Raw genomic sequence first — 23,991 nt, forward strand, 5'->3', positions numbered from 1 at the left:
TTTGAATTGGAAGAAAAAGCGAAAGAAATAGAAATGCGAAAGCTTGAGTTTCAAAGAGAGAAAGAAATCAGACAGCATGAACTAGCTAGAGAAAAGTATAGGTTACAGAGCAAAGGAGAGCCCAGTAGCTTGGATGAGGAAGCAAGTTCCATTTGGAGCCTCGATATAACAAAAGGTCTTTGCCTACTGCCTAAGAGATATTTTATCTCATTTGAAAAGGTGGTTACAAAGCTAAAGTAGCTAAAGGGCACATGGACTCTCATTTTGCAAAGTGTTTTGGTCAGGAAGGCTATGGATGTGTATTCTAGTCTTTCAGAAGAACAATCTTCAGATTATGAGATAGTTAAAGCTTTAGTACTTAATGTTTATGAGCTTGTCCCTGAAGCATATCAGTTGATATTTCGGTCCTTAAAGAAAAGACAAAATAGAACATTTGTAGAATTTGCTAGGGTAAAAGAAATGCTATGGGACTGGTGGTTTCATTCACTGAAGTTAGAACAAAATTTTGAGAATTTGAGGGAGCTGATGATAATGGAAGAATTTCAAAATAGCATCCCAATAGCTATGATATTATTCATGGGATGTGGGAATTGCTGGCTAGGCCAGCATTTATTTCCCATTCCTAATTGCCCTCAAGAAGGTGGTGGTGAGCTGCCTTCTTGAGCCGCTGCAATCCATGCGCTGTAGGTTCGACCACAGTGCTGTTAGGGAGGGAGTGCCAGGATATTGACCCCAGCAACAATGAAGGAATGGTGATATGTTTCCGAGTCAGGATGGTAAGTGGCTTGAAGGGGAACTTCCAAGCGGTGGTGTTCCCATGACTCTTCTGCCCCTGTCCTTCTAGCTTGTAGCAGTTGTGAGTTTGGAAGGTGCTGTCTAAGGAGCCTTGGTGAGTTCCTGCAGTGCATCTTGTAGATTGTACACAGTGCTGCTACTATGCATCGGTGGTGGAGGGAGTGACTGTTTGTGCATGGGGTGCAAATCAAGTGGGCTGCTTTATCCTGGATGGTGTCAAGCTTCTTGAGTGTTTTTAGAGCTGCACTCATCCAGGCAAGTGGGGAGTATTCCATCACACTCCTGACTTTTGTCTTGTAGATGGCAGATAGGCTTTGGGGAGTCAGGAGGTGAGTTACTTACCATAGGGTTCCTAGCCTCTGACCTGCTTTTGTAACCACAGTATTGATATGGCTAGTCCAGTTCAGTTTCTGGTCAATAGTAACACTCAGGATGTTGCTAGTGGGGGATTGAGCAATGGTAATGCCATTGAATGTCAAGGGGCAATGGTTAGATTCTCTCTTGTTGGAGATGGTCATTGCCTGGCACTTGTGTGGTGCGAATGTTACTTGTCACCTGTCAGCCCAAGCTGGATATTGGTCCAGGTCTTGCTGCATTTGGACATGGACTGCTTCCGTATCTGAGCAGTCGAGAATGGTGCTGGGCATTGTGCAATCATCAGCGAACATCCCCATTTCTTACCTTATGAAGGTCATTGGTGAAGCAGCTGAAGATGGTTGGGCCTAGGACACTATCCTGAAGAACTTCTGCAGTAATGTCCTGGAATTGAGATGATTGACATCCAACAACCATAACCATCTTCCTTTGTGCTAGGTATGACTCCAACCAGCGGAGAGTTTTCCCCCTGATTCCCATTGACTCCAGTTTTGCTAAGGCTCCTTGGTGCCATACTCAATCAAATGCTGCCTTGATGTCAAGAGCAGTCACTCTCACCTCACCTCTGGAGTTCAGCTCTTTTGTCCGTTTTTGAACCAAGGCTGTAACGAGGTCAGGAGCTGAGTGGTTCTGGCAGAACCCAAACTGAGCATCAATGAGCAGGTTATTGTTAAGCAAATGCCACTTAATTGCACTGTTGAAGACCCCTTCCATCACTTTACTGGTGATGGAGAGTAAACTGATGGGGCGGTAATTGGCTGGGTTGGATTTGTCCTGTCTTTTGTGTACCGGACATACCTGGGCATTTTTCCACATTTCGGGTAGATACCAGTGTAGTAACTGGTTATTGGTTCTGAACCAGATCTCCCCCCACCTCCCGGGTCTGACCTAAGATCATAACAGTGCTAGAAACATGAAATAAAAACAGAAAACAGCAGAAGCAGGTCAGGCAGTATTTTTGGAGAAAGAAAGTTAACTGTTCAAGTCAATGACTTCATATGTAACAGGTTGTAAGCAAGTATAAAGGCTGGGGTGGAGGTGGAGGTGGAGGAAGAATCAGGCCTAGATGAATTAGAAGGCAGAAGTGCTTAAATAACAAAAGGGATGATGGTGCAATACAAAAGTGGTTTGGAACTGGGACAAGTAAGAATGAAAATATGCATCTAGAGGGGCTGTAAATAATATCCCGAGGATCACTACAAGCATCTGATAGTTGAAAAAAAAATGGGAGCAGTGGTCACAATTTGAATTTGTTGAACTCGATTTTGAATCATAGAAACATAGAAACTAGGAGCAGGAGGAGGCCATTCGGCCGTTCAAGCCTGCTCCGCCATTCATCATGATCATGGCTGATCATCCAGCTCAATAGCCTGCTCCCGCTTTCTCCCCATATCCTTTGATCTCTTTTGCCCCAAGAGCTATATCTAACTCCTTCTTGAAAATATACAATGTTTTGGTCTCAACTACTTTCTGTGGTAGCGAATTCCACAGGCTCACCACTCTCTGGGTGAAGAAATTTCTTCTCATCTCGGTCTTAAATTGTCTACCCCATATCCTCAGACTGTGACCCCTGGTTCTGGACTCCCCCACCATCGGGGACATCCTTCCTGCATCTACCCTGTCTAGTCCTGTTAGAATTTTATAGGTTTCTATGAGATCCCCCTTCATTCTTCTGAACTCTAGCGAATATAATCCTAACCGACTCAATCTCTCCTCATATGTCAGTCCCGCCATCCCAGGAATCAGTCTGGTAAACCTTTGCTGCACTCCCTCTATAGCAAGAACATCCTTCCTCAGATAAGGAGACCAAAACTGCACACAATATTCCAGGTGTGGTCTCACCAAGGCCCTGTATAATTGCAGCAAGACATCCCTGTTCCTGTACTCGAATCCTCTTGCTGTGAAGGCCAACATATCATTTGCCTTCTTTACCGCCTGCTGCACCTGCATGCTTACCTTCAGCAACTGGTGTACGAGGACACCCAGGTCTCATTGCACATTCCCCTCTCTCAATTTATAGCCATTCAGATAATAATCTGCCTTCCTGTTTTTTCTACCAAAGTGGATAACCTCACATTTATCCACATTATACTGCATCTGCCATGCATTTGCCCACCCACTCAGCTTGTCCAAATCACACTGAAACATCTTTGCATCCTCCTCACAGCTCACCCTCCCACCCAGCTTTGTGTCATCTGCAAATTTGGAGATATTACATTTAGTTCCCTCATCTAAATCATTAATATATATTGTGAATAGCTGTGGTCCCAGCACCAACCCCTGCAGTACCCCACTAGTCACTGCCTGCCATTCGGAAAAAGACCCGTTTATTTCTTTGTTTCCTGTCTGCCAAACAGTTTTCTATCCATCTCAATACACTACCTTCAATCTCATGCGCTTTAACTTTACACGCTAATCTCGTATGCGGGACTTTGTCAAAAGCCTTCTGAAAGGCTAAATAAACCACATCCACTGGCTCCCCCCTCATCAACTCTACTAGTTACATCCTCAAAAAATTCCAGTAGATTTGTCAAGCATGATTTCCCTTTTGTAAATCCAGTTAGGATCCAATCCAATTAGCCTGAAAGGCTGTGCACTGTCCAGCTGAAATATGAGGTGTTGTTCCTCAAACTTACATAGAACTTTATTGATATAGGGTAGGAGACTGAGGACAGATATCAGAGTGAGAGCGGGACTGAGAACATAAAAGCTTATGGTTACGCCTGCAGACAGAACAGAGATGTTCAGCAAAGTGAGTACTCAATCTGCCTTAGGTTTCCTCAAAGTAGAGGAGGTCACATTGTGAACAAAAATACAGTATACAAAATTGAAACAAATACGTATGAGTAAACCACTGTTTTATCTGAAAGGAGGGGTTCAGGTCCTGGGTGTTGGGAAGGGAGGTAAATGTAGGGGCTGCATCTCCTGTGCTTGCACATGAAGGAGCCATGGGAAGGTGCTCCTTCAGACCCATCTTATATTTCTTTACTTGTCCTATTACCACCCACTTTTGCCTTATACCATCATCCCTTTGGTCATTTAATATCATTTGCCTTCCACCTTATCACAAACCTTCCTTTTGTTCTTTCCTTCCCTCCCTCCTTCTCCACCTGCTTAAAATCCGACCAGAAACGTTAACCCTGTTTCTCTCTCCACAGATACTGTCAGACCTGCTGTGTGCTTCCAGCATTTTCTGTTCATAATTCATTATTTTTCTGACTCTTCTCTCCGTTTATTGAGATGTTCCATGTGAGCCTTCATTGTGTCTCACTGTCATAGTCCTACCTCACTCCCTTTCTTTTCATGCCAAATGTTTTGAAGAAAATTCCAGATCCAAGTTCAGTCAAAATTACTTTGCTTCAGCTCAGAAAATTTAGATTCTCCTTTTTTCTTTAAAAAGCTGTTTGTGAGAACTTACTGTCCATGACATGTCTGCATTAGTTTGTATTATAACTGTCAGCACAGTGAAATGCCATTCATTGAATGTGAAGGATTTTGAGGTGGTTTGGAAGATGTGATTGTATTTTAACATTTATTTTTCAGTTAGACTGTGGCTGAGAAGTAAAGATCTTTTTTTGTGTCATTGTGTAAATAAATACTCCATATATATCAAGTATTATACTGCTGGTTTTGATTAGGATACTTTAGATACTGAAGCAGTCCATGCCCACATGCAGCAACACCTGGACAACATTCAGGCTTGGACTGTTAATTAGCAAGTAATATTCATGCCACACAAGTGTGAGAAAATAACTATCTCCAACAGAGAATTTAATCATCTTCCCTTGACAATCAATAGTATTACCAACTCTGAATCCCCCACCATTAACATCCTGGGTGTTACCACTGACCAGAAGCTTAACTGGACCAGCCGTGTAAGTACCGTGACTACAAGAGCAGATCAGAGGCCGGGGATCTACAGGGCCCAAGTCACTTTTGTGATAGAATCCCCTCCATTTGCCTGGGTAAGTGCAGCTCCAGCACCATCCAAGAAGCTCGATGCCATACTGCCCACTTGATCGGCACCCCATCCACCTCCTTAAGCATTCATTCCCTCGACCACTGGCACACAATGGTAGCAGTGTGTACCATGCACTGCAGCAACTCACCAAGGCTCCTTCGACAGCACCTTTCAAACCCGCAACTCTGGAAGACAAGGGTAACTAGGACAGCAACTTTCTGATTTCCACATTTAACTGCCCATGTGTGGACTTCAGAGGTTGCTACCTGATTTACTCTTTAATAATGGTGAATGCTGATTGCCTCGCTGTTCTTATTTTTACTGCAAAATCCAGGCCAATATCTATTTTACTTCATTCTACTCGGTGGAATATGCAGTTTAGGACTAAACATTGGCTCCCAGTCCACCAAAGATTTGATTTGAGAATTCTCATCTTCATGTTCAAATCTCTAACATGGCCTCATTCCTTCCTATCAAGGAGATAAAAAACCATTCAGGCCAGTTCAAGGTTGATCTTGCCCAAACTGGCAGGAACTGGCATTCGCTGGATTCTACTGGAGGTGACCGATTAACTGCTAATTCTAATTGTGTTAACCAGAAATCTAGTAGGGACTCCCAGTTGCTGATTTGACACCAGTACTTTTCAGCTGACTTCAGCGGGGATCAGTTCACCTCTTATCAATTTTACTAAAACCAGTACACCAGTGAAAACCTCTCTCTGTCCCCTCCAGCTATCTCTCTCTCTCTATCTCTGCCACCTGTTATGTCTCTTCCTCAGTTACCCCTGACCCCCACCCCAGTCTCCATCCTCCTCATTCCTGCATGCCCTACCCTTTATTTTGTACTGACTCTTCTCATGATTGAATGTGTTCTCTTAACAAAAATCCATTTGAGGGGCATGTTCATTGTCTCATTTTTTAAAGATTTCTTGGGCAGTAGCAAAATTGCAAGAATTACATAAGTTCAGTGGAGATTCACACATGTTGAAATGTATACCTGATCTTAATTGGCTCTTGAGAACAAACTCAATATTTATGTGAGCATTTGCAATATTCCATTTCACAAAAACAATAAAAAGATTACTTCATGATCTCAATCATGGACTTTATTTTTTTATTCCATTATTATTTATTAGGATTGGATTTTGCAAATTTCTCTGAGTTGCACAGCCTGGCCAACCAGATACTTCAACTCCCCGCTCCCTCCACACCCCCACCACAGATTGCAGCAATGCCCGACTCTCCCCCCAGTTACAACAATACCACCCCCCCAAACCCAATTGCAGCAGCTCCCACTTTCCGCCCAGAATGCAGCACTTCTTCCCACTCCCCCCTTCCCCAGTGTGCAGCACCTCGCCACCCCGTCCCGCCCCTAAATTGCAGAAACTTCCCCCCACCTTCCTCCCTCAGATTGTAGCGCCTCCTCTTTTACCCCTTATTAAGCTCTTCTGGTTCTACAAGCCTTGAAGGGGTCTGCTTCTTCTGCACATCTGTCACTTTTTTCACCATTACCTGCCATGTCTCCAGCCCTGAAATAAGCTCTGGAATTACCTCGCTAAATCTCTTCACCTCTCCACCTCTCTCTCCTCCGTTCAGATACTGCTTGTAACCTTTTTGACCAATATTTGTCTTAATATCTTCTTCTTTGGCTTGGTGTCAATTTTTGACTGATTATGCACTTGTGAAGTGCCTTGGGACATTTTACTCTATTATAAGCAGTATATAAATGCAAGCTGCAGTTGCTGTTGTTGTAAACAATAGCTTGAGAAGATTCCACTTTCGTAAAACAAATGTTCCAACAAACTGCACACTGTAGAATTATCAGATGGCAGCACAGTTCCTGACATCACAAAATACCTGTAACATACACCATGTTATAGCAAAGAGAGAAAAAATAATTTCAATCCCCATGTCCCTTATAAAGACCAATACAAAAATGAACGATAGGCTTCATCAATAGATGATGGGACAGTCTATACGTGTTATATCTAATACAGACTATCTAATAGCCACTTGGCATCCTGTTTCAGGATGCTTTGGCAAGAATAGCAGAATAATTCAAAAGCTATCATTCACTGTGTGCACAGAAATATTTAATTTACTGCACAATAAAGCAATACTGATATTAATAGCTCTTTATTAAAGGAAATAAGCAAAGCAAAATGATTGCACATTATTTAAAAAATCCGTCTTGGTTTCAATGCTCTCATTATGCAGTTACATAGACATTCTGGCCTAAATCTTCCACTTTTGTAGAACCAGGCTGCTTTTTCAACATTGGCAGGAATTTTATCCACCACATCAATGTAATCCCACTCCCAGACAATTTTCCAGCCTCCGGGTGGTTTAAATACTCCTGCTGGGTTTCCTGGTCTCCACCGTGCACCTGACCAGCAGTGGAAATGGAGATTTGCTACGTTGCCTCAGGGGCCTGCCACAGCATAGCACTGTCAGTGACCTTTGAGCTGTCAGAAAAACTGATTTTTAAATCAGCTCTGTAGCCTGCAGCATTGTTTACTCAGGCAATCAATTGTACAAGCTTTCTGTATTTTAAAACTGCAATGCCCCTGCTGCCATAGCAACACTGGATTTTGAGAATTAGTAGGCATCTAGCATTGCTATGGGTCAAATTAGGGAAAATACATCATATGACATATTTAGATACAATTACATAGAATATACAGCATAGAAACAGACCATTCGGCCCAAAAGGTACATGTCTGCGTTTCTGTTTCACTTGAGCTTTCTCCCATTCCTCCTCATCTAACTCTATCAGCATAACTCTTAATTTCCTTCTCCCCATTCGCTTGTCTAGCCTCCTCTTTAAAGTGTCTGTACTATTCATCTCAACCACTTCCTGTATTAGCAAGTTCCACATTCTCACCACTTCTGGGCAAAAGTATTTCTTCCAAAACCCTTATTTGATTTCTTGGTGACCATCTTAGATCAATGGCCTCTAGCTTTGATCTTCCTCAACACTCTGTCTATTCATAAAAACATTCTATAATTTTAAAGACGTCTATTAGGTCGCCCTTCAACCTTTCCAAGAGAAAAGAGACCCAGCCCATTCATCCTTTTCCGATAGGCATAACCTCACATTTCTGGTATCATGCTTGCAAGTCAGTTTTATATCTTCTCCAGTGCCTTAAACCATTTTCAGAATATGGTGGCCAGAATTATACAAAGTACTCCAATATAAGGTGAACATAATTTCTTTACTTTTCAATTCTATCCCTCTAGGAATAAAACCTAGTGCTTGGTTTGCTTTTTTATCTGGATCTTATTAACCTGTGTGCTCCTTTTAGTGATCATAGAATCATTGAATGGTTACAACACAAGAGGAGGCCATTTGGCCTGACTCATCCGTGCAGGCTCCTGTAGTATAAGGGTCTGGCATATCCAGGGTTAATGTGGGACTGAGTACAGTATCAGTGATGTAAGGCGGCACATGACCTAGACTCAGGGGTCAGTGTGGTCTTGAGCAGAGATGGGAAAAGACCTAAGCATGGAGACAGCTCCTAGCCTGTACCCTTTACAGCACAGGGGCAAATTGTTCTATCTTCTCATAAACACTTACAGTTAACCTACTGAAGACTATTAAGACTTCTTCAAGAGACACTGTTCTGTAACCAACACCCTCCCAACAGCTCCCACAAGAGGAACTTAGCTGGTCCCCTACCCATTCCCTATAGCCTGGCATTTCTTTTGCTCTTCAGCTGCTTATCCATTTCTCTATTGAAAGCCCCAATTGTCTTTTCCTCCGCCATGCTTGCAGACAGTGCATTCCAGCTCCTAACCATTCACCACATAAACAAGTTTTCCCTTATTTTACCATTGGCTCTTTTGTCAATTATCTTAAATTGGTGCCCTCTGGTTCTCGATCCTTATGCCAATGGGAACAGTTTCTCTCTATCTACTCTGTCCAGATCCCTCATCATTTTGAACACCTCTATTAAATATCCTCTCAACATTGTCCTCTCTAAGGGCTGCAGTCCCAGCTTCCCCAATCTATCCACATAACTGAAGCCCTTCTTTCATGAAGCCATTCTTCTAAATTTTTTTTTTGCACACTCTCCAAAGCCTTCACATCCTTCCTTAAGTGTGGTTTCCAGAACTGGACACAAGACTCCAGTGGAGGCTGAGCCAGTGTTTTAAACAGGTTCCTCAAAACTTCCTTGCTTTTGCACTCTATGCCTCTGATTTCTGTATTTGTACTCTCAGGTCCCTTTGCTTCTCTACCCCATTTAGATTAGTTTCCAAGTCATATGTGACCTTATTTTTCTTACCAAAATGTCATACTTATCTGTGTTGAAATTAATTTGCCCATTATATGCCAGTTCAACAAGATTATGAACGTCTTCTTGTGATGTTCTGCAGTCGCCCTAATTATTGACTAATACCCGATCCCCACTTCCCAATTTGGTGTTTTTGATTCCAAAGTCTAAATCATTAATATAAATTGTGGACAACAGTGGTCACAGCACATATTTGTTTGGGGCCCATCCCATTTTCCAACTTCTACCATTCTGAATTGCTGTTCTTTACCCCTACTGTCTTGCAGCCAGCCATCGGAATTCTGTTATTGAAATATTATTTCAAAATGCATGTCCACAGTGGACATATTAACCATCACCAGTGAATTCTAACTAGTTATTTTAACAGTGTGGAAAATAGTGAGGAAACAGGATTGCATACAGCTCTATATTATTTCCAGACCCCACATTTAATCTAGAAACTGGCACCAGGGGACTGGGAAATTGAGTCATCTTTCTCTTGCCTAAAGCTTTTGACTTATAAAGTAGTTACTAGACAATGCTAGTGGCTGCTGATGAAAATTTTGGTCTTGTGCCAAATTATTTTTTGTCAAAGCGACGAGGAACCAAACTCTATGAGCTCATTAGGGGTAGTTTTAACACCAAGAATAGGTGGGTTTGGGTCAACTGCAAAGTTAACATTAGAAAAATTTCAAACCAGTCTGAACCTCTCCCCCTCAAACCCACCCACTTCCAGTTTTAACGGAGACGGGTGGAGAGAGGGGGTCGGGAGGCAACCAAATCCATCTCGGGGGCAGGTGAGTCGGTAAAACTTTAAGAAGGCTGCATGCATCCAATTTTTACAGCTTATTTATTTTTAACTCATTTTGACTTGGGGCAGAATTTTTTAGTTGCCTTGTGGGGGCGGACCCGACATGCCAACGCATAAAGTGACGAGCGATGACGTCGGGCATACGTCCCAACATCATGACGCTGAGTAGTGATGTTTCGTTCAACAGGCACACACCAGAGTTGGCTGCGCGCCCGCTGGTATGTAAACGGCCTATTAAGGCCATTAAGGATCTCATTAAGGTTATTGTAAATGCTGCCCGTCCAACCTCCTTCGCGTTTTTTAGGAAACCTCATCCACGAGTGGGATGAGGTTTCCTAAAGCTTTTATTAAATAAGTAAAACATTTTTCATACATATAAAAACATGTCACATGAGGGGAACATGTTTAAATAAATTTATAAACCTTTTACTTAATAATTTCAGAAGCCCTTCAATCTCTGAGGCAGCACCATACCTAAGGGAGATTGATGCACGAAAGAGCACTGGTCCCAACTCTCCCTCCTCCCGCCGCCCGCACAGGTAGCGCTGAGCGGTACCACTTGCGTATTATGCTGGGGCAGGCTTTAATTGGCCTGTCCGTGTAAAATGGTGGCGTGGAGCCAATCGCGGGTGGCTATCAGTTCCGCAACTGCCCCCGCCTGCTCCTGCCAAGCCTGCCCGCCAACTGAAAAATTCTGCCCTTGGTTTCCTGGGTGGGTCTCAGGAAATGCGACAGGTAAAAAAGCAGGTGAGAAGGACCAAATCCATAAGGTAAGTGCCTTAACAGCATTACTTGTGGACCAGGAAGAGTAGGAGTGTTTCCCTCAGCCCAACACAAGCTTCCAGACCTACAATCCTCAACTTCCCCTGATTTTCCCCCTCCCAATTTCCTGTCTGCCAGCCGTGAACTTTCCCCTCCCCTGATCACCATCTTTCCCTTACTACCAACTACGTTCTCTCTCTCTCCCTCCCTCCCTTCCTACTTGCTCGTCGCCACACCCTTGTGCTGCAGGTTTTCCTGCCTGCAACACAGTCCGCTCATCAATCAATCCCTCAATCAGGCTGCCTTTTAGGTGGGAAATCTGCAGAAAAAAATTTAATCAAATATTCTGTAGTTAGTATCTGTAAGGCAGCCAGAAAACTCCTACTTCTGGGTTCTGGGTTTTCCAACAAGAACTCCTCCCACCCTCCCATCTGCCAACTGAACCCTCTCCTATCTCATCATAAATATCGAGGCCATTGTGTTTCGCTCCTGAATTATCTTTGATTCTTCCAGGAACTTGAAACCATAGTCGCATTATTATATCACAACTTTTACTGTTTACTAGCAATAAATATTTCAAGTCAGTCACAATATATAGGCAAATAAAAACACACTGGGGAATATGTGAGCTAAAGCAAGGTCACTTAAATTATAACGATGCAAATAAATTAAATCCCCAGACTGAACACAGCCCATTATACAGATAGCCCTCCTTGTTAAATTTCCAGCAGCTATTATTTAAACTAATTGTTTCAGTTAAAAGCAGAAAGATGATGATGAAATACATTGCACAGACTCAGCAGGTTTAAAGAGGAACAGTGTGAATTAATATTCATTTGCTTTTGGATTGCCTACAAAAAAAAACTAGTACATACTTGAAATAACATGTCCTCATTAATTCAGCATGTGACATGAACCTGACTATCGTCTTTAAATTGGGTTCAGCTGCCATGAAGCCTGTAATGTTGAGTATTTTCTTATTCCCTATTTTCTTCCCTCTTCTTTGGTAGGTATTAACTCCTTTTTGGAAGTTTCAGGGGCAATTGCTGCCATCACAAATTCTACCAAGAGGCCAGTCATAATGTGTGGGCCTCAATAGAGGGTAGCAGCATGGGTACTGTCGCTGAAGCCATTTCTGTCCTGGCTTGTATACATATGCTCTTCCAGCAGTGGTTACTTGACACTTACTGAGGAAGGGAAATCCATGATCTATTTTTCTCTCCCTAATCCAGTATAGTTAAGGAAAACTGTAGCATCCCCAGAACTGCAATTGCCTAAGGTGGCTCTCACAGCACACATTAGGAATTAAACTTGCATCTCGATGGGTCTATATAACTCAACTACTTATTGGATAAATTTGCTGAACCACCATGGGAGTTGGGTGTTTAGTAGTCTATTTATCATTAGTTAAAATAGATTGGTCATCCTGTGCTGGGGCTGCTTACTTGTCTGTTGACTAAATTGTAAACAAACTCCAAAGATTATATGAAGAAAATATCCAACAAACATGAATCGGGGATTTTTCAGCCCTCAGGTGAGCCACAGTGACATTATACGATGATCATTAATAAAGCTGCTATGTAACGACATCAATAAATGTCTTCCCCTTTCAGAAAAGCATGCAAATAACTTCCTTGAACCACTAATATTCTTTGATTCGGTTAGCCACACAAACTACTATAATTGAACATTAAAAAATGCAAAAGAAATAACAATAATAACATCTGGCACACTATGAAATTATAGAATGAGACAGTTCTGAAAGGCGTCATTTGGCCCATTGTGACCGTGCCGGCTCTTTGAAAAAGCTATCCAATTAGCCTCATGTCTTGCTCTTCCCCCACAGCCTTGTAATTTTTTTTTCCCTTTCAAGTACTAATTCAATTCCTTTTTGAATATTATGGAATCTGCCGCTCTTACCATTTCACACATGGCATTCCAGGTCATAGCAACTTGCTCAGTAAATAAAAACCTCTTATCTTTCCTCTGATTCTTCTGTCAGTTACCTTAAGTGTGCATCCTCTGGTCACTGATTCTTCTGCTACAAGAAACAGTTCCTCTTTCTTTAGTCTAACAAAACCCATCAGGATTTTGAACGCCTCTATCAAATCTCCCCTTAATCTTTGTTGCTCTGAGGAGAGCAACCCCACCCTCTACAGTCTCACCATATAACTGAAGTCCCAGTAATCTCCTCTGGTAAACCTGCTTTCCCCCTCTCCAAGGCCTTAACATCCTTCCTAAAAGGTGGTGCACTGAATTGGACAGAAGACTCCAGCTGGGGCTTAACCAGTGTTTTGTCAGGATTTAGCATAACTTCCTTGGCTTTTGTGTTATCTGACCTGAGTTATAAAGCCAATGCCCCTCATGGTCCACAAACAGTGTTATAAGAAGCACTTAGCTGCTGCATCCATCTGCTCCCACCTCCCTTTAGCTGTCGGGTTTCCCGAGCATTGCAAAACCTGGCTGTCCATCGATAAATTTACATTACAATCAAAGTACACATTTCCGCATCCAAACTGGCAACATGCAGGAAGACATGCATTTTAAAAGATTGTGTTCCTATAGTGAAAACGTAGTGATCTTGTATGTAAATACAGCACCTTGTACCAGGTCGTTTTTAATGCTTTCAGTACTTGAACTTTCTTTTCAACAATCCTGAATTTCCTCCAATTTATTATTTTGAAATTACAAATCTCAGGACACCAGGGAAATAACACAGTCTTCGAAGATTTTCTAAACCCAGTTAAAATATCAAGTAGTGTTTACATTACAGGGCTAATCTCATTCCATTCTTGATGGATTTCAGGCCAATATCTTCGAGTTCTTTGTAATTGGCTGAAGGGCTAAATCCCATAGAAAAATTTTCTCTAAGTAAAGGTAAGATTGAATTCAGAAAGACAGACTGCAAAGAAAAGTGGGGAGGGTGCGGGGGACAAAGTTAAAATCCACCTCGAATAATATGAATTTAATTCTCAATCTGTATCAGAGGAAAAATGAATATTAGCAGATTGTATCAAATTGTCACCCCTAAGCCTAATTTGCCTGTCCATTAATTTACACAAAAGAAAGACTTGCATTTGTATTATACCTTTCGCAATCACTAGATAGCCCAAAGCATGTTACAACCAACAAAGTACCTTTTCTGAAGTGTAGTCACTGATGTAGGAAAAACAGCAGCTAATTGTGCACAACAAACTCCCACAAAGAGCAATGCAATAATGACCAGATAATCTGTTTCTTATGATGTTGATTGAGGAATAAATATTGGCTAGGACACTTTGGTTAACTCCCCCGCAACTTTGTTAAAATAATGCCCTGGGATCTCTAAGCCCCACCTGAAAGGGCAGACAGGACCTTGGTTTAATGTCTCTTCCAAAAGACGGCACCTCCGACAGGACAACACTTCTTCAGCACTGCACTGGAGTGTCAGCCTGGATTGTTGCACTCAATCTACAACTTGCTGGCATGAGAGGTGAGAGTGTTACAAACTGAGTCACAGCTGACACCAAACGGCTGACACTGAACGGAAATCAGGTACTTCAGGTCCATGATTTTCTCAGTGGTTTTCAGTTAGGTTATGTCAGAATAAACATTCATATTGGTAGCCTAATAATTAGCTGTTACTATTTCCAATTCCCTGTGGAATCATCCATCAAAGAATAACGAACTGATGCATGACCTTCAAATTTGATTTCATGGTGCTAATGATGTTAGGCAAAGCCAGCGGACTCATGCCAGTTTCCCATGTAACCTACATACCAGGACCCACATGTAGATCACTGTGGAAGTACAGCCTGCTTGCAATCCAAATATCAATGTGTTTATTAGAATATCCTGTACTTATTGTACAACACCAGTTACATAAAAATATCAATGCTTCAGTTCGACACAGCCTCTCTCAATTTCTCTAGTAAATCTTTCAGCTAATCGTCCCGCAATGACTGCCTAGTCAATTAAATCAGGATTGTACAATGCTAACCAATTTGTCACTGTCTGTTTTGGCTCTCAGGTTTTATGTTCATACAGTTAGTTCTGCCATTGACACTGAGATTGCCTTTCACCATTGAACATTTGTATTTTTCTTTCCTAGAGGAATATACACTCTAATGAAGAATTTTACCATACTATAGATAACGTTCTTGATATAGCTGGAAACAATGTATCATTTACAATAAACTGAATCACTCTTCTGAGCTAAACTACTGAGCTGTTGATTTTGCATACTTATGAAGCAAGAATGTGCAATGTTATAAAGAATAATGGACTTGCAGCCTGCAACAATTTAACTTGACAATGAGCATTTATTTTTCATAGCCCCAATCTAATTCTGATTGCATATAGTTCATGTTTTCACATTCAGATTTGATTAATTTCTATACTGATTACAAAATTAACCTATTACAGAATACATTACGGTCAGGATTTTAAACCCCTAACCCAGAAAAAACGATGGGCATGAGGAGTTAAAATTTGAAAATTCTAGCATTCAGCTCCAACTCACCATTGGCTGGATCTTATGTTTCCCCCGCCGATGGATTTTATGGTGGGGGAGCAAGTAAAATCCAGCAGGTGACCTTCCCACCTCCTACCAGCCCGCCTCCAACCTCTCCGAAATTTTACAGGGCACAGGGGAGGCATCGGGTAGCCCGCTTTTAGGCTTTGGGCCTATTGAGGCCCTTAATGGCCTCATCCTGTCCATACCAATATTTTACCTGGAGCAGAGGGGAGGCCCATGCCTTGCAGTAAGCCTGGCAGCTTTAACGAACTGTTGCATGACCTTCAAGTTTGATTTCATGATGCTAATGATGTTAGGCATAGCCAGTGGACTCATGCCAATCGCCCATGTAACCTACATACCAGGACAAGGTACCCCTATGTAGATCATTGGGGAAGTACAACCTGCTTGCAATCCAAAATATCAATATATTTATTAGAAGATCCTGCGCTTATTGTACAACACCAGTTACACAAAAATATTAATGCTTCAGTTCGACACAGCCTCTCTCAATTTCTCTAGTAAATCTTTCAGCTAATCGTCCCACAACGATTGCTTAGTCAATTAAATCAGGATTGTACAATGTTAACCAATTTGTCACTGTCTGTTTTGGCTCTCAGATGTGCAGGTTGGTGTCAGGCAAAGGGGGTGGGAGTTTTTCTGTGAGGGCGCCAAGGCCCATCGGAGACACCCTCCCCTTGGTCATTTCCCCACTTTAACCATCCTCCCTGGCTCCTTGAACCCACGCCCCCACAAGCATCATACCCCACCAGCGCCAACCCACCACTCACCCCAGTTGCTCAGACAGGTTGGCAGGCCTCAGCAAGACGCCCAGCCCCAGACTTACCTAGGCTCCTCGACATGGTGCAACTGTCTGTAGTCCTAGCATTGGCCACCAGCTGGCACTGCTGGGATTATAGAGCTGCCGACCATACGATTGGCCAGCAGCTCCCTAAATCAGGGCGCCCTCCTGGCTCTCATTGTTAAATTGTTGCGGGACAGCCACCAAGATCATGGACACGCTCCCTCCTGATTTTTTAGCCGGGTGGGTGGGGACCACGGCACCCCGTAAAATCCAGCCCCATGTTTCCAGTCACTATAATTTATATAACTAATGGGGCAACTGCTACAAGCAGGCTTGGGCCTACCTAATACTTAGAAGTCATTCATCTGGCATCATGACATCAATATTCAGGTAATGGAGTTGCTCAGGAGAACGGGGCTGGATTTTATGCTTCTTGGCGGGGTGAGGGAGGTGGAATGGAAACTGAGTGTTCCGCCCATTGCCATCTCAGCTCATCCAATCAAGCTTCAGATAGCCAATTAGTGGCCGTCCAATAAAGAAGACCAATCAGAGGAGCAAAGGGGAGCTCCAATCGGCAGTGTCGGTTGGGACATCATGCGGCAGAGGGGGTAATGCCATAAACAGGAAGTCAGTCACAGTTAGAATTGTAAAGGCCTCTGCTCTCGGATCAGTCTTTAATTTTTTACTGAAGTGTCAACAAAGATAAAAAAACATACAGGTGCTGCTGTCTTCCCCAGCAGATTTTGCTGGTACATGCAGCCATGGTCCGCTGTGATGCCTTTTCTTTCGCCCTTGTGCTGCTTTGTCATAGCTGCTGTAAAATACTCCCAGAGTCTTTCATGTCCGACACCCGATAAATGGAGCAGGCACCAAAAAATTGGGGATGATTGGCTGTTAACAAGTTAATTTCAAATTGACTGGCAGGCAGCCAATTTCCGTGCCTGCTCATCTTCTGTAATTTGGGAGGGAGGCATGATGATGTATTGCCAACTGGACGCCATCATGCTCTATATTACGTTTGTGTGGGGGTTGGGGGCGGCACATCTGATTTGTGGATGTAAAACCAAGCCCACAGTTCTTGGATCTTGTACTGAATTTCAGTGTAACATTGTGGAAGACTAAATACAGGGACGTTAGGTTGAAGATGGATGAGAGGAATGGAAATTGCGGTCCAGAGAGCTAATGGAGAGCACCAACTGTTTGGCAAAGTGATAATTCCATCCATGTTTGCTTTTTAAAAAATCTGTCCTCTTCTTTGCTCTGATTCCACTAGATTAATTATTCATTAATCATTTTTCAGTTCTGATAAAAGGTCAATTTGTCCTTATCTCTCCACAGATGCTGACTGATCTGCTGTGTTTCTAGCATTGTCGTTTTTTATTAAAGATGCTCTTGCTCCACTGTTGTGCTATTCTCAGCCCATGAATAACCTTTTACATTAATAAGTCGAACATTCCTACCCTCTTCTCAAAGCTGTGGGGTCCCAAGATGAAGCACTACATAAAAGGTTAATGCTATTTTCAGTGGCTTGTGATAAGAGGTCTGCTATCTTGCAGAAGCTTTTCAGATCTTATCCTCATTTATTTTCTTGCTGAACAAACATCCTATAGAGATCAGTCCCAGTTCTCGAGATTTTGTGTTCTGCAAGAGATAAGCTCAGTGTAACAGCAAGACTCCTGACATTTTTGTTGGTGTCTATGTTATTGTGACCAAAAAAAAAACATCTCAACCAAAATGCCAATAAAGAAATCAGGAAAGTGCCTGCCTCTTACTCACCTGTGACTGTGGATGAGTGCATTGAAGGCTAAGCCATCGGACCAGCTGGAGGTGAAATTGACAACATTGACCGGTTTGTAGTTACAGACGGACTGGCGCACCCAGCTCAGCAGAATCTTCTCACTATTGGTTTGCTGCAGGTTGGCCATGATGCCTTTCATAACATCTTTTACCTTAAAAGAATGCAAACAAGTTAGCAGAACAAGACAGGGCAGTAATGTGCAACCGATACCATCTCCCCAGTATCATTAACACATAAACATCAAATAATGCATTTTCTCCCCCTCTTGTAAAACATTATATAATATTCAAACATTAAAAAATTGTATTTTAGGTTGACATTTCCCATTATATCCAATTTCATCCACTCTCCCCACAATCTTTCAGTCAATAATTCAAGGTGGTGCAGGCTTCTGTTGTTGATCATGGCTACTGCTCTCTGCTGCCTGTCCCAAAGTACTTTTTATGGGGGAGTATAGATTCCCACTCATGAGTTTTCATTTTCAACAAATAGAAAATTGTTAACTGAATTTCACTGGCAGTGAGCAGTGGTCTAGTTGGTGGGAGAGGCATTTCCGTGACATCAAATTACAGAATGATATAGCACAGAAGACCATTTGGCTCACTGTGCTCTTTGGTAGGGCTTTCCAATGAATCCCATTTCCCTGCTCTTTCCCCAAAGCTCTGTAAGATATTTCCCTTCGAGTATTTATCCAGTTCTCTTTCTATTGAATCTGCTTCCACCGCCCTCTCAGACAGCTCATTCCAGACCACAGCAACCCGCTGTGTAAAAAATCTGTGTCACCTCTGAATGTTTTGCCTATCACCTTAAATCTGGTTATCGGCCCTTCTGCCATGGGAAACGTTTCTCCTATTTAGGCTATCAAAAACATTTATAATTTTGGACACTTCTTTCAAATTCTCTCTTAATCTTTCCTGTTTTGAGAACAAGCCCAGTCCTTTCATATGACTGATGAAAGAAAAATACTGCAGATGCTGAAAATCTGAAATAAAAACAGAAAATGTTGGAAAAATTCAGCAGGTCTGGCAGCATCTGTGGAGAGAGAAACAGAGTTAATATTTCGAATCTGTATGACTCTTCTTCAAAGCTTGCAATGCTCTAAAGAGTCATGTGGACTGGAAATGTTAACTCTGTTCCTCTCTCCACAGATGCTGCCAGACCTGCTGAGTTTTCCCAGCATTTCTCTTTTCATTCCCTTCATATGATTGTAGTCTCTTATCACAAGAGGTACCATTCTATCACATCTCTTCTGCACCTATTTAAGGCCTCTACATCCTTCCTGAAGTGTGGTATCGAATATTGAACACAATATAATAGCTGAGCCCTAACTAGTGTTTTATGAAGGCTTATTTTAACTTCTTGTTTTTTGTGCTCTTTGCCTCTATGAATAAAGTAAAGGATCTTATCTGTTTTTTTTATAAAGACACTTCTCAATTTGTCTTGCCATCTTCAAAGATTTGTGTACATACCCTCCCAGGTCTCTCTTTTCCTGCACCCCCTTCAAAATTGTACCATTTAATTCATATTGTCTCTTCTCATTTGTCCTACTACCACGCTTCTCTGTGTTAAATATCATCTGTCCAAGTGTCAGCCCATTTTACAAGTCTAAGTACTCATGAAGCAAGTTACCATCCTTCTCTGTTGTTTATCACATTTCCAGGTATCATATCATTTGCAACCTTTGAAATTATGGCCTATATACCCAGGTCATTAATGTGCATCAAAAAGAACAGTGGTCCTAATAACAAAGATGAAGGTGAAATGCTGCAGATGCTGGAAATCTAAAATAAAAACAGAAAATACTGGAAAAACTCAGCAGGTCTGGCAGCATCTGTGGAGAGAAAAACAGAGTTAATGTTTCGAGTCTGTATGCCTCTTCTTCAGAGCTCTGGGAGACAAGGAGACCACAGAGGGAAGAGATCCCACTTAGCAAAGGAAGAACCCTGCCTAGAATCCACTAACAGGCGGAGAAGTGGGGCTAGCCATTTACCTGCTGATTTGAACAAGTCCTAATAACAAACCCTGAGGAACATCACTGTTTAATTCACTCCAATCTAATAAACAATCATTCAAACTCATTGCTTTCTGCCCATTAGCCGATTTTGTATCCATGCTATCAATATTCCTTTATTTCTATAGGTCGTAATATTGCCAACAAGTCTATCGTATTTGTTACAACCAGGAAGGGGGAGTGTGCAGCTGATCTAGCCCCACTACTCCATAGGTTGCAACAGTAGTTTAAATGTTCAAGTCACTCAGCAAAATGCCAACTATTTACCTTCACTACTGTTGCGAACATACAAATAAGGAGCAGGAGTAGGCCATTCAGCCCCTTGAGCCTGCTCCGCCATTTAATAAGATCATGGCTGATCTAATAGTAACCCAAAATCTGCATCCCACTTTCCCCCAATAACCCATCACCCCCTTGCTTTAAAAATACTCAGAGACTCTGCTTCCACCACCTTTACAGGAAGAGAGTTCCAAAGACTCTCCACCCTCTGAGTGAAACCCAGAATAAAAAATAATTTAACCAGGCTTCTTTCAATAAACAACAAACTTATTAGCTTATTATGAAACCAATCTTGTCGAATAGAAAGGCAAAGGTTATCAACATTCAGTATGGAGTATGAAATTATACTAATTACTCTTTCAAGATACCCTAAGTCTCTCACACACCCATATGCACAAAAAACAATACAATACAAAGAGAGAGAGAGAAATTCAGTCAAAGATTAAAAGTCAATGGTTCAAAAGCAAAGGATAGATGGTGGAGTTCTTGAAATGGCCGCCGGGTTATACGGCTGGTCTCTCAGCACTGATCCGCGAAACAATCAATGACTCTGGCACTGCTTCTCAGGCGGACTTATGGGTTACTCGAGGGTGCTCTACTCCAGCATGTAGAGCTTCTCAGGAGTAGCTTATATTCAATTCCAGCTGTGGGCTGGTTCTGGACTGCAAAAAGGCTGCTGTCTTCCTTCTCAAGCAGTTGGTCCTTCTCTTCTCAAAGCAAAACCAAAATCCACTTTTTGTTAAACACATTTACAGGCATGGGGCAGAAGTGGGCCCTGCTGCCATTTTAAGAGGGCGGGCCAATTAAGGCCCACCCAGCGTGATGTCCGCCGGGAAGCGCTTCCTGTGCGGGCGGGGGGAGTGCTGCCTCAGGGAGATCACTGACAGCTGTATAAACTTTAAAAATAGAAAAATAATAAAATCCTTAACATGTCCCCCTCATGTGACAATGTCAGACGAAATGGGACATGTTAATAAATCTCACTGAAACTTTAATAAACTTTTTAAAACCCTACATGAAGCCTCATCCCGCCGGTGGATGAGGTTTCATGTTTTTTGAGAAGCCCACCGGGGCTCCTGGCCTGCCCACCAACCTTAAGGTTGGACAGGCAGGGCCTTTAATTGTTTTAATTATCCTGTCAATGGCCTCAATTGGCCATTGACAGGTCAGCGGACGGACAGCTGATCTCGCTGTGCCCCCGTCTTCCTGAAAATTTAAATGGGGCGAGACGTCATCCCGCGTCATTTTGCCATTGGCGAGCGGGCCCCGCCCCCTGCTCGTCAACGGCAAAATCCAGCCCATGGTGTTTTTTTCAGAGCCATAAAATCCATGTGACCCCTTTTGTACACATTTCACCCAAGTCAAGAGATTTACAGTTATTTTTACAACTGCTTAATCTTGTAAAACAATACATTTTCCAGGAACCGCAATCAGAATCATGCATTAAACCCTTAAGGGACAATGTATTTTAAACACAAATAATCTAAAATGCCCTTAGTTCTTGAAGATTAACCATTTTCTGTGATCAAAGTGTTCATGACATATGGTAATTTCGCCTTTTGAAAGTCCATATACACAATATCAACTTTTTCCAGCATTTCGTCAAAGAACTGAATCAAGTTGGTCAAACACGATTTGCCTTTGACAAATCCACACTTACCCTTATTCATTACCCCATAATTTTCTAATGACAATTAATTTTGTCCAGGATTCTTGTCTCTAAGTGTTTCCCTACCACAGGCATTAGCTGATTGGTCTGTTTATCTCTCGCCTTTCTTTTTTTTACAACATGGGGTAACATTTGGAATCTTCCAGTCCTCGTTCATATGGAGCCTTTCATGACCATAGGACATCTGAAAGCACTTTACAGCTAGCTAATTAAGTACTTTTGAAGTGTAGTCACTGTTGCAATTTAGGAAACACATCAACCAATTTGCATGCAGCAATCTCCCATGCATATCAATGTGATAATAACCAGATAAATCTTTTTTTGCTGTTGGGATACAAATATGAGTCAGGACACTGGGGATAACACCCTTCCTCGTCTTCAAAATGCTGCCACGGGATCTTTTACATCTACCTGAGAAAGAGTGGACGGGGCCTCAGTTTACCATTTCATCTTAAAGACAGCACCTCCAATAGAACAGCACTCCTCAGTACTACATTGGAGTGTCAGCCTTGATTTTTGTGTTCAGGTCCGGGAGTGGACTTGAACCCACAACCGTTAGACTCAGAGGCATAACTGCCACCAGCTGAGCCAGGGCTGACACCATTTACAGATATATCCACTAATCTTTCTCATACTCTCTCTTTGCCCCTCTTATTCTCTTTTTAAAATGTCCTTTGTCATTTCTATATTCAGGTTTGGTTTTCCACCACATTTTTAACTTTACAATTGTCATAAGCCTCCTTTACATGTTTCATTTTAACCTCTGTACCTTTAGTAATCCAGAGAACTTTAGCTTTGGGTGCTCTCTTTTCCCCCTCATGAGAATATAGCTGCTCTGTACCTTAACCATCTGCTCTTTAAAAGACTCCCATTGTTCAGTTACTCTCTTGTTTACCAATTTTTACTCCAATCCACCTAAATCAGATCATTTTCAACTCACTGAAGTTAGCCCACCTGCAGTTCAGTATTGTTTTTCCTTGATTGTACCTTGTCACTTTCCATCAATTTCTAAATCTGGCGATAATGTAAATAGTATCCCATTCAAACATGCTTCACTTGCTCCACTTCATTTCCCAGGCTAGGTCCTGTACCACTTCCTTCCTCATTGGGCTGGAATTATACTGATCGTATAAGTTCTCTTGTACATATTTCAGGAATTCCTCCCCTTCTTTTCCCTTCACATTGTTTCTATCCCAGTTTATGTTCGAATAATTGAAGACTCCATTATCACCACAAGGTATTTTATATCCATCTGTAATTTACCTGCAATTTTGCTCTTCGCTTTCCTTCTAGTTATTTGGTGGTCTGTAGTATAGCAGCATAATAGCTCCTCCATTGTCCCTCAATTCTAACCGAACAGATTCAGAGCAGAATTTTGCCGATGAGCAGGGGGTGGGGCCCGCTCGGCAACGTGTAAAATGACGCGGGATGACAATGGGTGGAACCCCCGATGTCATCCCGGTCCATTTAAATTTTCAGGAAAGCGGGCCCACAGCAAAATCAGCTGCAGGCCCGCTGATCTGTCAACGGCCAATTGAGGCCATTGACAGATCAATTAATGTACTTAGTGTACCTGCCCGTCCAACTTTAAGGTTGGCGGGCAGGCCAGGAGCCCCGGCGGCAAACCGATAAAACATGAAACCTCATCCACGGGTGGGATGAGGTTTCATGCCGGGTTTTAAAATTTGTAATAAAGTTGTTATGTTAATTATGAACATGTCCCATCTCATGTGACATTGTCACAAGAGGGGGATATGTTAGGGAATTTATTTTTTTCTATTTTTAATATTTTTTAAAGTGTAAGCGATCTCCCTGAGGCAGCACTTAGCCTCAGGGAGATATGCGCTCTTTCATGTGCGTGCGCGGAAGAATGCACTCTCGCTTTTGGAGAATCCGCGCCCCCCCCCCCGCCCGCACAGGAAGCGCATAGCGCTTCCCGCCGGACGTCACGCTGGGC

General features: G+C 42.3%; 1 protein-coding gene across 6 annotated transcripts in view; it reads right to left on the minus strand.

Annotated features, from left to right (window-relative positions):
• Positions 1–23,991, minus strand: part of dmd (dystrophin) — a 1,945,510-nt gene that overhangs the window by 1,390,637 nt on the left and 530,882 nt on the right. For all 6 annotated transcript variants that reach the window (XM_078559857.1, XM_078559853.1, XM_078559852.1 and 3 more), the window contains exon 6: positions 18,054–18,226. In XM_078559857.1, the coding sequence (XP_078415983.1) occupies positions 18,054–18,226 (173 nt within the window). The remainder of the gene's footprint in view (positions 1–18,053; positions 18,227–23,991) is intronic.

Source organism: Cetorhinus maximus, chromosome 16 (assembly GCF_964194155.1).
Source record: "Cetorhinus maximus chromosome 16, sCetMax3.hap1.1, whole genome shotgun sequence".
In the NCBI taxonomy this organism is placed as follows: domain Eukaryota; kingdom Metazoa; phylum Chordata; class Chondrichthyes; order Lamniformes; family Cetorhinidae; genus Cetorhinus; species Cetorhinus maximus.